This window comes from Electrona antarctica, assembly GCF_951216825.1.
Source record: "Electrona antarctica genome assembly, chromosome: 19".
In the NCBI taxonomy this organism is placed as follows: domain Eukaryota; kingdom Metazoa; phylum Chordata; class Actinopteri; order Myctophiformes; family Myctophidae; genus Electrona; species Electrona antarctica.
In genome coordinates, this window is record NC_136800.1 from 27086406 (window position 1) to 27098751 (window position 12346).

At 42.4% G+C, this 12346-nt stretch overlaps 2 protein-coding genes across 2 annotated transcripts; both read left to right on the plus strand.

Moving 5' to 3' along the window:
- Positions 1–313: 313 nt before the first annotated feature.
- LOC306943080 (extracellular calcium-sensing receptor-like) lies at positions 314–6439 on the plus strand (the record flags this gene model as incomplete). The annotated part of the gene is made up of 9 exons (XM_079529284.1): positions 314–423; positions 592–865; positions 2100–2186; positions 2464–2733; positions 3066–3272; positions 3347–3622; positions 4014–4241; positions 4337–4460; positions 5526–6439. The coding sequence occupies 9 exons, from the start codon at positions 314–316 to the stop codon at positions 6437–6439; spliced, it is 2490 nt and encodes an 829-aa protein (XP_079385410.1).
- Positions 6440–10052: 3613 nt separating this feature from the next.
- LOC306912463 (E3 ubiquitin/ISG15 ligase TRIM25-like) lies at positions 10053–12286 on the plus strand. The gene has a single exon (XM_079488708.1). The coding sequence runs from the start codon at positions 10066–10068 to the stop codon at positions 11590–11592; it is 1527 nt and encodes a 508-aa protein (XP_079344834.1). The 5' UTR covers positions 10053–10065; the 3' UTR covers positions 11593–12286.
- Positions 12287–12346: the final 60 nt, after the last annotated feature.

Below are 12346 nucleotides of genomic sequence, written 5' to 3' on the forward strand. Positions count from 1 at the left end.
TCCAACACTCCAAAACAATCTGGGAACAGGGGATGGCATAGAATAGCCCTGATGGGTGGTGTGAAAGATTATGTAATGCCCTGGGCCTGTACGGGTTGGGCAGGGGACACACAGCACAGTGTATAAAATGTAACAACTGGACAAAGGCTTTAGAGAAGGGGGCGTTAGACAAAGGAGGACAGTCATGAGGGCTTCTCTAGACATACACCTGCTTTCATATCTGTACTTGACCATGTTATTGTTATCTTCATTTTCTGCTTTGTCTTCCTCACCTTCCTCTTGTGAATTACAGGAACAGTTTCATCTGAACAGAATGTACAAAGCTGGGGACATTGTTCTGGGTGGCTTGTTTCATGTCCACCTCCGCTCTGTCTACCCTGAGCTGTCTTTCACCTCCAAGCAACAGCAGCCCACTTGCTATAGGTGAGTATCACAAATAGCTACATTATATCAATCAAGACAATTAGCTAACTTTCTTTGATAGATAATAGCCTACCATAGGATTAGTTGATACTGTGTAGTTCTACCAAGATGAATATTCAAGGTTACGGTGGAATTTTGTTTTGTTAGATTTCACAATACTGGCTTCAGGTCAGCACAGACCATGGCTTTTGCCATAAATGAGATAAACAGAAACACCAGCCTACTACCCAATTTGACTCTGGGATATGTTCTCTATGATAACTGTCTCACACTTGGAGTTACATTCCGGGGAACATTTTCATTGGTCACTGGGAGAGAGGAGCACTTTCAATTGGATGAGAGCTGTGTTGGGTCTCCTCCAGTGCTCGGAATTGTGGGTGCTGTGACCTCAACAAGTTCTATTGCTATGGCTAGAATACTAGGTTTATACAGAGTGCCCCAGGTACGTTGCCTACTTGAACCCCCTTTTGCCATGGCCTATTTTATGCTGAATGTAGTTTAGTTGCTTATTTACAAATCTAAAATATGATAAATAATGCATCTTGCCTATTTTACAGCTTGACATGGAACACATTGTTGCTGTCGGGCAGAAACCTCATAGCTCGATATGTAAACTTTATTTTTGGTAAATAAAAGCCTTACATACTAAATACTCGACCTACAAGCTCACAATGCTGCTATTTTTGATTTTCTTTTTTGAGGGGCGCTATATAGATGATGATGTACGATGATAAGAGCGCCCTTCACTTCACACGGGTGTGATTTATTTTCTTTATGTAAACTGAAAGTATGTCTGTGGGTTCTATAAATATAAAGAGCTTGTGACTAAATAGTTACATATTTATTCCCCCCATTTCCTGTTTTGGACATAAGAGGTTTTCACCCGACAGCTTATTATTTACTTTCATGTGCAGAGCAGGCAGATTTCGAATGGAGCGTGAAGCATGGTTTACAAAGCATAATGATCTGTGTTACAAGGCTGGACCTGAGAGTAAATCCTACAGCCCGAGTCGGCCCGTCTCATGGTCAATTGTAACTTTTTTTTTAATATAAAGGGTGGGGAGACGTCTAGTTGGTGTGATATTGGGGATGTTACATGATTGTACTTTGTTTCTATCTATTACTCACACCATGCAGACTTGAAATTCCATGAATGGAAGATAGATAATAGAAGATAATAGAAGATAGATAATATGATGACCAGCAGTGGTTCCCTATGGAGCTGCCTCCTGCATTATGTGCAATTTAGAAACAGGTAGCACACGGGACCGCTTTGTGATTTCCAACGAGTGCATCCAAACTCAAAACACTTCGAAAAATAATCACCTAAACTTGACAGAAAGTAGCTCATAACATGTCATGTGGATTTTTATGAAACAAACATGTTGCAGATAGAAAGAGAATAATTCAAGCTTTCCATAGGCTACAGCTGCAATGTTGGTGAGTGTAATGTTGTTTATTACGATCTGATAGGACTTTTCTGTTTGGATGTAAGGGCTGTCATTGGTGGTATTGCAACTCTAGATTCAACATATTAAAATAAATCTAGTGTTCCAAGTTGTGGCTAGAGGGCACTGATTTACCACATGGTTGAATGTTATGTTCATTCTCTTTTTGCATGCAGGGTCTTTTGTTATTATTGAGTATTGAGAACAGATGTTTTGTACCTTTTATAGGTCAGTTACTTTTCCTCCTGTGCCTGTCTGAGTGACCGCAAACAGTTCCCATCTTTCTTTAGAACAATCCCAAGTGACGCTTACCAGGTAACCTACAGACTATATCTGTTGGTATATAGGTTCTTTATTTTTTTCATGTGAATGATCCCCAGTGAAACAGATTTTAATGCTTCTGTTCCAAACACTTGCATGACTCCCTGTAATGAGTGTTATATGATATTGCATATCACCTCTGAATGCTTGTTAATGTTACTGCTGATACTGTAGGACTTTAAACCATATCTATTGTCATATCTGTGTAAGACATTTACTGGTTCACTTTGTGAATAAATTAAGCACTTATCCTTCCATTATATCCACTCAGGTGAAGGCTATGCTTCAGATTATGAGGCGGTTCAGGTGGACCTGGGTAGGATTGCTGTTCATTGATAATGACTATGGACACAACGCTGCCAGATCCTTACAGTCTGAGATGGCTCAGTCTGGCTTGGCCTGTCTAGCCTATGTAGAGGTTGTGCCCATGGACTCTGACCCGGTCAAACTTCAGAGGATTGTCTCTGTGATGAGGAAATCCACAGCTCGTGTGGTCATTGTACTTGTATCTCGGAGCCGTATGGCTAAACTCATGGAGGAGGTTTGATTTATGATGCATTCATAATTATAAGGAATACTAAATTCGCTATATTGAAATGAACAAAAGCTAAAATAGGTTCGATTTTTGTAAACCTTTTTTATATACGTGGACTTAAAGTCATTGTTTCATTTGAGGGTCTTATACCCGGGCAGTTAACCATTTATGCTAAAATAATAATGACAACACCAAAGGCTAAGTGACCTTGCCCCTAAAATGTTGAAATTCCAGGCCTGATTGGAATGCAGGTTTTTTTGTCCATGTTCTGAACGGTTTTGGACATACAAGGTCTCTGTCCAACAGCAACACTGTGTATAATGTTGTTCAAACAATAGGTGGTGAAGCAGAATGTGACAGGTATGCAGTGGATGGCCAGTGAAGCCTGGGCAACATATACTAAACTCCAGACTCCTCACTTCATGCCGTACCTGAGAGGCACCCTGGGCGTTGCGGTCCGTCGAGGAGAGATACCAGGTCTCCAGGACTTCTTGTTAAAAATACATCCCGACAATCACCCTGACAACAGCCATGAAAAGAGCATAGTGAGTCTTTTTCATTTAGTAATTAACTGATGTCTGTTTTCAAATGTTTACAAGGTTTGTGTCTGTTTCTTCAGGTGAGGAAGTTTTGGGAGCACACATTTCAGTGTAAATTTGCACCCCTTCCGACTGGCTGGGTGGATGCTGGTGGAAGGGTGTGTACTGGACAAGAGGAACTAGGAACAGCAGAAACTACAATGTCGAATGTGTCTGACCTCAGGGGAGAGTACAATGTGTACAAGGCTGTGTATGCTCTGGCCCATGCCCTCCATGACATGTTGCAATGTGTCCCAGGAAGAGGGCCTTTCATTGGGCACAGCTGTGCCAGTTTGCACACAGTACAGCCATGGCAGGTGGTATTACTTCACAGTTCAATATTTATTATCGTAATGAGGTATAATACTAATTGCCTGGCAGTGAATGTTCAGTGTTTTTTGAGGGGCGCAAGCCCCTCCTATGCCCAGCTTTCAGTGTTTGTGTGAACACAAACATTGGCTTGTGATTGGCTGATCACCCCATAGCGATGATTTGATTGGCTGAGCAAAGTACATATTAAAGAGTGAGGGCAGAAAAGTGAAAACGCCAAAAGTGATTGGCCGGAAGTACCTTTGTGATGATTTGATTGGCTGAGCACGGAATGTGATGTATGATGATAAGAGCGCCCCTCACTTTCACACAAGTGTGATTTTTTAAGTTTAAGAAGTCTTGTTTTCAAACTTTTTCTCATCACCATTTATTTTCTAGCTTATCTATTACTTGGAAAAGGTCAACTTCACCACATCATTTGGTGATGATGTATCATTTGATGAGAATGGTGATCCTTTACCAATCTATGATGTCATGAACTGGGAGTGGCTCCCTGATGGAAGCACAATGGTTCACAATGTGGGTTTGATCAAGAAGTCAGCCTCCGGAGATGAAGAACTCAATCTGGATGAAGACCGAATCTTCTGGAGCTTTGAATCCACAAAGGTTGCTTTGGATTTCTAAAATAACTAATGTTGAGCTCATGATGTGAAAGTAATTTAGTGTAGACTGAAATTGATTAGTGTTCCTTTCCTCTATAGCCTCCTCGGTCAGTGTGCAGTGAGAGTTGTTCCCCTGGAACCCGTGTGGCCAGAAGGAAAGGAGAACCTGTCTGCTGCTTTGACTGCATTGTCTGTTCTGAGGGAGAAATCAGCAATCAGACAGGTTGATTGAATGCATTGATTGATTAACTGATTGAATAGAATAGCACAGAACGTCACAACATAAAGTCCTGTTACACCCTTTCACACGATAAATAGTGCAAATAGCAGATAGCTATAGAAGCTCATGTGTCACTGCTATTTCTTCAACAAAAAAATAAAATAAAAAACATGTACAAAATCATCTTGGCCTATATACAGTGACATGGATACCAGGTGTAAAGTGGTTCAGATTAGTTTTAATCTAGTTCAACCAGGTGCAAATAATGTTACGTCTGTAGCAACAGACACAGAACAGACAGGCAGACATAGATAGACAGACACAGACTAAGGTGGTCTTTACACGAGAACGGTGTTCATAGAAAACGGCAAAATAAAGTATCGTTTGCTGGTGTCCCTTTAGACGAGAACAGTGTTTTCAGGAAGTGAAAACGCAACAAAGTGAAAACACCTTCCAGAGTGGAAATCTTTGAGAACGCCGTTTTCTCCCCTCTCCATGTAAACAGGCAAAACAGTGAATCCGCAAAACTTATGACATCATGGCTCACGTTGGCTCACAGCGCATATGTTTATTACATTGATGCAGAGCCATATATGATATAATGGAGTTCCTGAACAAGCCTCCCTCCTCGCATACAAAGCGATGCTCATCAGCGATGGTGAATGTAAAACCATGATGTAAATAAAATGCCTTGTGATAGGCGGCAGCGTTTATGTAGCCTAATGTATTATAAAATATATAACCATCCTGTGGCGCGCTCTGCCAGTCTGCCTGCATGCTCTGTGCTGCCTGTCAGCCTGTCTGTCACCTCGATGCGTTAGTATAGAAAGCAGGCAGCGAGCGACGGCCACAACCACGTTGTGTTCTGTAAGCGTCATTCAAAACCCTGATAGTGTTGCGAAGGGGGAGCTACCTGGTTCTTCTTCTTGTACGTGGGTGACTGGTCTATTTGGCAGCCCGTTACCGCCACCTAGTGACATTATAGCGTTTTCATAAAGTGCATATGATAGCAATGTAGGTTATCTTTGGGATAATACTTCACTTGTCTGTCCCTTTAATCTTTGTTAGACTCTACAGAGTGCACCAGTTGTCCAGAGGACTTCTGGTCCAGTCCCCAGCATGACCACTGTGTCCCTAAGAGCATGGAGTTCCTCTCCTACCATGAGCCTCTGGGTATCTCCTTGACAACCATCTCAGTTCTAGGCACACTTATCTGTGCCATTGTCCTGGGAATCTTCTTTTATCATCGTGACACACCCATGGTACGCGCCAACAACTCAGAACTCAGCTTCCAAATTTTGATGTCACTCAAACTATGTTTCATGTGTTCACTTCTGTTCATTGGCCGTCCCAGGCTCTGGACTTGTCAGCTGAGGCATGCAGCATTTGGGATCAGCTTTGTGCTGTGTGTCTCGTGTATCCTGGTAAAGACTATGGTTGTGTTGGCTGTGTTCAAGGCCTCCAAGCCTGGGGGTGCAGACATTATGAAGTGGTTTGGTGCTATGCAGCAGAGAGGAACAGTTCTGACTCTTACGTCTATCCAGGCAATAATCTGCACAGCCTGGCTTGTGTCTGCCTCACCAACTCCGTATAAAAACACACAATACCACAGTGATAAGATTGTCTATGAGTGTGCTGTGGGATCAACAGTTGGTTTTGGAGTGTTACTAGGTTATATTGGTTTACTGGCACTCCTCAGCTTCCTCCTAGCATTCATGGCAAGGAATCTTCCAGACAACTTCAATGAAGCTAAGTTCATCACTTTCAGTATGTTGATCTTCTGTGCCGTGTGGATAGCCTTCATCCCAGCATATATCAGCTCTCCAGGCAAATATGCAGATGTAGTGGAGGTATTTGCTATTTTAGCATCTAGTTTTGGTCTTTTAATTGCGCTGTTTGGCCCAAAGTGTTATATAATCATTTTGAAACCTGAGAGAAACACTAAGAAGTCCATCATGGGCAGAGGTGCGACCAAGACGTAGTAGCAGAAATTCAATGCTAACACATTTTACCTGTTTTTCATAAATAATATATGGATACATTTGATTGCTGATAACCTTGATGGTAAGTGATTAAGTTTACTACCAAATGAATTAACCAAAAGCAGTAATCCGGTCTGAGATGCAAACATCTATTATAAAGAAAAGTTGTCAAAGTTGATTACCCTTAAACTTTGGTGATTATTTTTTTCATTAATAAACTACATTTTAAGCATGATAGATTCATCGTAAACAACCATCCTTGGCCTTCAACACTAAGAATCAGATTTCAACAAGGTGAACCAGTGAATCGATGTGTGTCACACACACACACACACACACACACACACACACACACACACACACACACACACACACACACACACACAAAATGGAAAAAAAAACAATGGAACGTGTGTGACAAGTCTAAAACCAGGTAAAAAGAGCATAAATAGCTAAAACGAAACAGAAACAGGATGTTGGGGGGGTTACAAAAAGGATAAGAATGTGGGGCTAATACAGAGGGCACTCTAAAATGACCATAGAAAAATACAGTTATATTAAAAACGCCTTAAGCCTAAAATCCCTATAAAATCCTAAATAACTAACTAAACTAAATTCTAAAAATAAACGCTTAACCAAAATAAACAAAACAACTTTAAAATACGGTTTCTCACAATGTGCATATCTGCAATTGTGCCACAAGCAAATACAGGAGGGGCAGGCTGCAGGGACAGTTACAAATACAGGAGGGGCAGGCTGCAGGGACAGTCACAAATACAGGAGGGGCAGGCTGCAGGGACAGTTACAAATACAGGAGGGGCAGGCTGCGGGGACAGTCACAAATACAGGAGGGGCAGGCTGCGGGGACAGTCACAAATACAGGAGGGGCAGGCTGCGGGGACAGTTACAAATACAGGAGGGGCAGGCTGCAGGGACAGTTACAAAGGTTCAGTTCGTCAAATACAGGAGGGGCAGGCTGCGGGGACAGTCACAAATACAGGAGGGGCAGGCTGCGGGGACAGTTACAAAGGTTCAGTTCGTCAAATACAGGAGGGGCAGGCTGCGGGGACAGTCACAAAGGTTCAGTTCGTCAAATACAGGAGGGGCAGGCTGCGGGGACAGTTACAAAGGTTCAGTTCGTCAAATACAGGAGGGGCAGGCTGCGGGGACAGTTACAAAGGTTCAGTTCGTCAAATACAGGAGGGGCAGGCTGCGGGGACAGTCACAAAGGTTCAGTTCGTCAAATACAGCAGGCTGCGGGGACAGTAGTATTGCGACATCTGTTCTCCATGTCTCGTCTCGTCTCTGGGCAGCCCTCCCATGGCGCCGGCGCACTCTCTGGGGGTTGTGGTCGTGGCACTTATAGCGTCGAGGGACATGGCTACAAACAAATAAAATAAGCAAAATAATAAAGTAAAATCACTCAACTAGAAAAAGTGCCCTTCTGGGCACAGGTCTCCACCAGGAGGATAGGAGTGTGTGTGATGTTTGGCAAAATGTTTAGGAGTAATATAAACATGTTTTTTTTGTTTGTTTGTTTCTTGCAACAATTTTCTTCATTTTGTTGAGGAAATGCAGAGCCAGATCACTCATAGCATATCTGAGGATAGGATTCTGGATGAGCAGCATTTTGTACAAAACGGGCTACTCCTGAAAACTTTGGAAGGCAATCCTAGCTAATCAGTGTAGAATCTGATAAATCCAACATGCTCGTCTTGATCACATGACTACAGAGATCATGTGTACCGATTTGCGTGAGATTTGGATGAAATCTGTGCGACTAACATAAACAATGCGTTTTGCAGAAATCAGCCTCATGGTGGCGCTATAACCGGCAGATGTGGAGGGATGCAGGGAAAATGTTTTTCCATGGCCTCTAGGGAGTGCACATACATAAGTTGTCGATGCAGTTATAGGTAAAAATTACCGGAATTGGCCTGTTATAGCGCCACCGTGAGGCTGATTTGGGGAAAAATTGTGGCATGTCGTCCTCTGCCTAGTGGAAATGTGCGTGTATAATTTCATGGAAATTGGACACTGTGTTTGTGATTTGTGGCACTTGGTTCGAAACGGACCAATCATGTGAGCTTTGGAAGCCAATCTTAGCCAATCAGGATGGAAGATGGGAAATTGTGCAGATCTGTGTTGATCACATGACTATGGAGATAGTGTATACCGAATTGTGTGATGTATGGATAAAATGTGTACGAGTTATCTACAGAAATGTGTTTTGCCTAAATCGGCCTCATGGTGGCGCTATAACAGGCCATTGAGGAATATTTGGCATCCAGGGAGTGTGTGTGCAAAGTTTGGCATGGATCGGGCCAACGGTGCCGGAGATTAGCTGATAACGGATGGGCGGAAGGACGGACGGAAGGAAGGACACACGGACGGAGTGCAAAACATACTCTCTCCCCATGCCTTCGGCCTGGTGGAGACAATAAACTCACTCTACAGCATGCAAAGTAATAAAACACAGCAAATCATGAAAATCACATAAACCAAAACACATCTAGATTTCCACCGGCTCACACGTGCACAAAAGATTATTTCACCCATTGTTTTACACCTGTAAACTTTTGATGTGACAATAAAGTTGATTCTGATATACTGTATCAATGCAGAATATAGTGCTTTAAACTTTTAACAAAAAAATGTACTTACCACTTTATTATCACTTACCCAACCTTTTCTTACTGTATCCACCAGTCTCGGGATTTGAATTAGAACCCTGCAGTAACTGGTACCTACAAAATACCAAAGACAAAACATTTTATTATATTTCCTTAATACCAATATTAGTGGAGGAGCTTAGGGAGAGATACGAGATATTTTGTGCTAATTCATCTAATTTTGTCTAATGGCTAACGATAAAATCATTATTTCAAAAGATTTGCAAAAATCTAATATTATAAAATGAGAATGTAAAGATTTTCTGAAAAAAGAAAACCCATAAATGTAAAAGGAGAAAAAAGAGAAAAAAGAAAGAAAGACTTTCTCACCTCACTATACTCTAGCGCAGTGGTTCCCAAACCGCGACATGAAAAGTCTAATGGTGGTGCTATGGTTTTATTTTAAATATATTAACATATTATGCCAATATATGGCAAATAATGTAGAATATAGCCTATGCTGCATATATTATGCCATATTCAGGTTCATATATGTGGATGAAAAGGAAATATATGTCTCTATATAGCTTACGTAATTTATATTTCCATGTGGGGGGTGCATCAGCTAGGTCGGGAGGTAACAGGGGGTGCACCATGGTCGGGAGGTAACAGGGGGTGCATGGCCAAAGAGGTTTGGGAACCGAGCGCTGCTTAGCGTGAGTCTAGCCTGTAAAACAGCAACATGTGCTTCCTCTGCAATGAATTGTTCAACACATTCTTCCTGGTATCTGTTAGACAGGTATGTTTGCTTGTGTGTGAGAGAGAGAGGGGGGGGGGGGGGGCGTATGTCTTTTGACTTTAAACTTTGATCAGGGTATTTCAGGGCAAAACACAGAACCAGGAAGAACCACCCACCCATGTCATGTGATCTCTGAGGAATCAGGAAGGGAAGCCAGTCAAGCCACACTGAAAGTCAACTCAGTCAGTGTGTCACAATCATTACTAAGCTGAAACATGGCACAGCTAGTTCTGTTGCACGAGGAAAATTTCTTCTGTTCTATCTGTCTGGATCTACTGAAGGAGCCTGTGACTCTTCCCTGTGGACACAACTACTGCACTAAGTGTATTGAGGGACACTGGGATAAGGATCGAAACGGGAGAGTCCGATGTCCAGAGTGCAGACACATCTTTTATAGACCTGTACTGAAGAAAAACCACCTGTTGGCTGAGGTGGTGGATATAATTGAGAAGACAGAGCTCGAAGGTGCTCGTCCTGATCACTGCTATGCTGGACCTGGAGATGTGGCCTGTGATACCTGCCGTAAGAGAAAACTGAAAGCCGTGGAGACTTGTCTTCAGTGTCTGGTCTCTTACTGTGACGAGCACGTCCAGCCTCACTATCAATCTCCTGCCTTTAAGAATCACAAGCTGGTCAAAGTCTCTGGCAAGCTTCACGGGGACATCTGCATCCTGCAGGTAATCCAGGAAACGGAGGAAGGAGTGAACGTGCTTCAGCAGGAGGGGGAGACCATCAATTACTCTGCCGATAGATCAGCGAGGAACAGTGACACCCTCTTCGCTGAGCTCATCTCTTCCGTTGAGAGAAGACGATCTGAGGTGAGGGAGCAGATCAGAGACCAGCAGAGACGTGAAGTGAAACGTGCTGACGAACAGAGGAAGCGTGCAGAGCAGGCACTCACTGAACTGAGGAGCCGACATGCTGAGCTGGAGCAGCTCTCGCTTACAGAGGATACCATCCATGTCCCACACATTTCCAACTCCCTCTCAAGGATCAGTGAATCTATACACCCAGTCAGCAGCAAAGCCCGTCCTCTGAGCTACTTTGAAGGTGTGACCGTGGCTGTGTCAAAGATGTGGGGCAAACTAGAGGCCATTCTTAAAGATGAAGGGACAAATGTCTCAGATGCAGTGAACAGAGTGGATGTTTTACTGTCAACCCCAGAGCCCAAGACAAGAGCCGAGTTCTTAAAATATGCACTCGCAGTCACAATGGATCCAAACACCACACATCCATTCCTGGCTCTGTCAGAGGGCAACCTAAAGGTACTGAATACTAAAGTGGAACAAGGACATCCCCCTCACCCATTGAGATTTGGCGAATGCTGGCAGTGTCTGGGTACAGAGGCTCTGACTGGACGCCATTACTGGGAGGTAGAGTGGGGCGGTGGCTACGTCGACATAGCAGTCTCGTACCCAGACACCCCCAGGTCAGCAGATACTATGGAGCGTAGATTTGGATTGATGAAGGACACTTGGTGTTTGCAGGTTTGTAGTGAAGGAGGTTGTTTCAGACACGGCGGAGTTGGTGGTGAAATCGATATTCCTGTCAATTCCAGAGTAGGGATGTATCTGGATCACAGTGCAGGTATTCTGTCCTGGTACAGTGTCTGCTCTGACACCATGACTCTCCTCCAAAGAGTCCAGACCATTTTCACACGGCCCATCCTCCCCGCATTTTGGGTGTGTGACATGGCCACCATGAAGATGTGTCACGACATCAAGAAATCTAGTGAGAAGTAATTATATTCATGTAGCCTACTCAAGTACAGTGCTTAAGTAAATATTTTAGGTATTTATTTTACTTATACTTACTTTTGATACTTTTACTTCATCTCCACTACATCCCAGAAGTAAGCTTTGGGTTTGTCTCTCATGACTCCAGAATAGTTTCTTCGTCGTCTTTTTTTTATTTCTCTCAAGGTCAACATTCTCATAATATAAACTGTTCTGTTGTAAATAAATAAAATAACCAAATGATTTGGTTGACCTCTCTCTGGAACCAGTAGTGTTGTTGCTAAGCTTGAAAAAGGAGAAAAAAACGAACACACGGTAAAATATGTTTATTTTGTCTGTTGAGAAGATATAATTATGTTATTCTGTTTTGCTATTTTGATTTGTTCTTTAATGTAGTCTATTCATATTATTGATTCGACGGAGGAATTATGGATTTATGGGTTGTTTTTAAATTTATTTCTATTATTATTTTTTGTACCATTTTGTCTAGACAAATTGTCTTGTTATGAAGTAATCAATCTTTTAGTCTTTGGTACTACCCGGCCGGAGAATCAAACCCTGACCTCCCAATCTCATGGCGGACACTCTATAGTGTATATTGATTTACTGTATTTTAAATGCAACAATTATATAAAATGTAATGTATGATTCATGACCAATGTGATAAATACTATATATTTGAATAAATGTTTGCATATGAGTACATATGTATTGTGTTTTTATTTCATGAGTGTACTTTAAGCTTCTGATGTGTTCTATT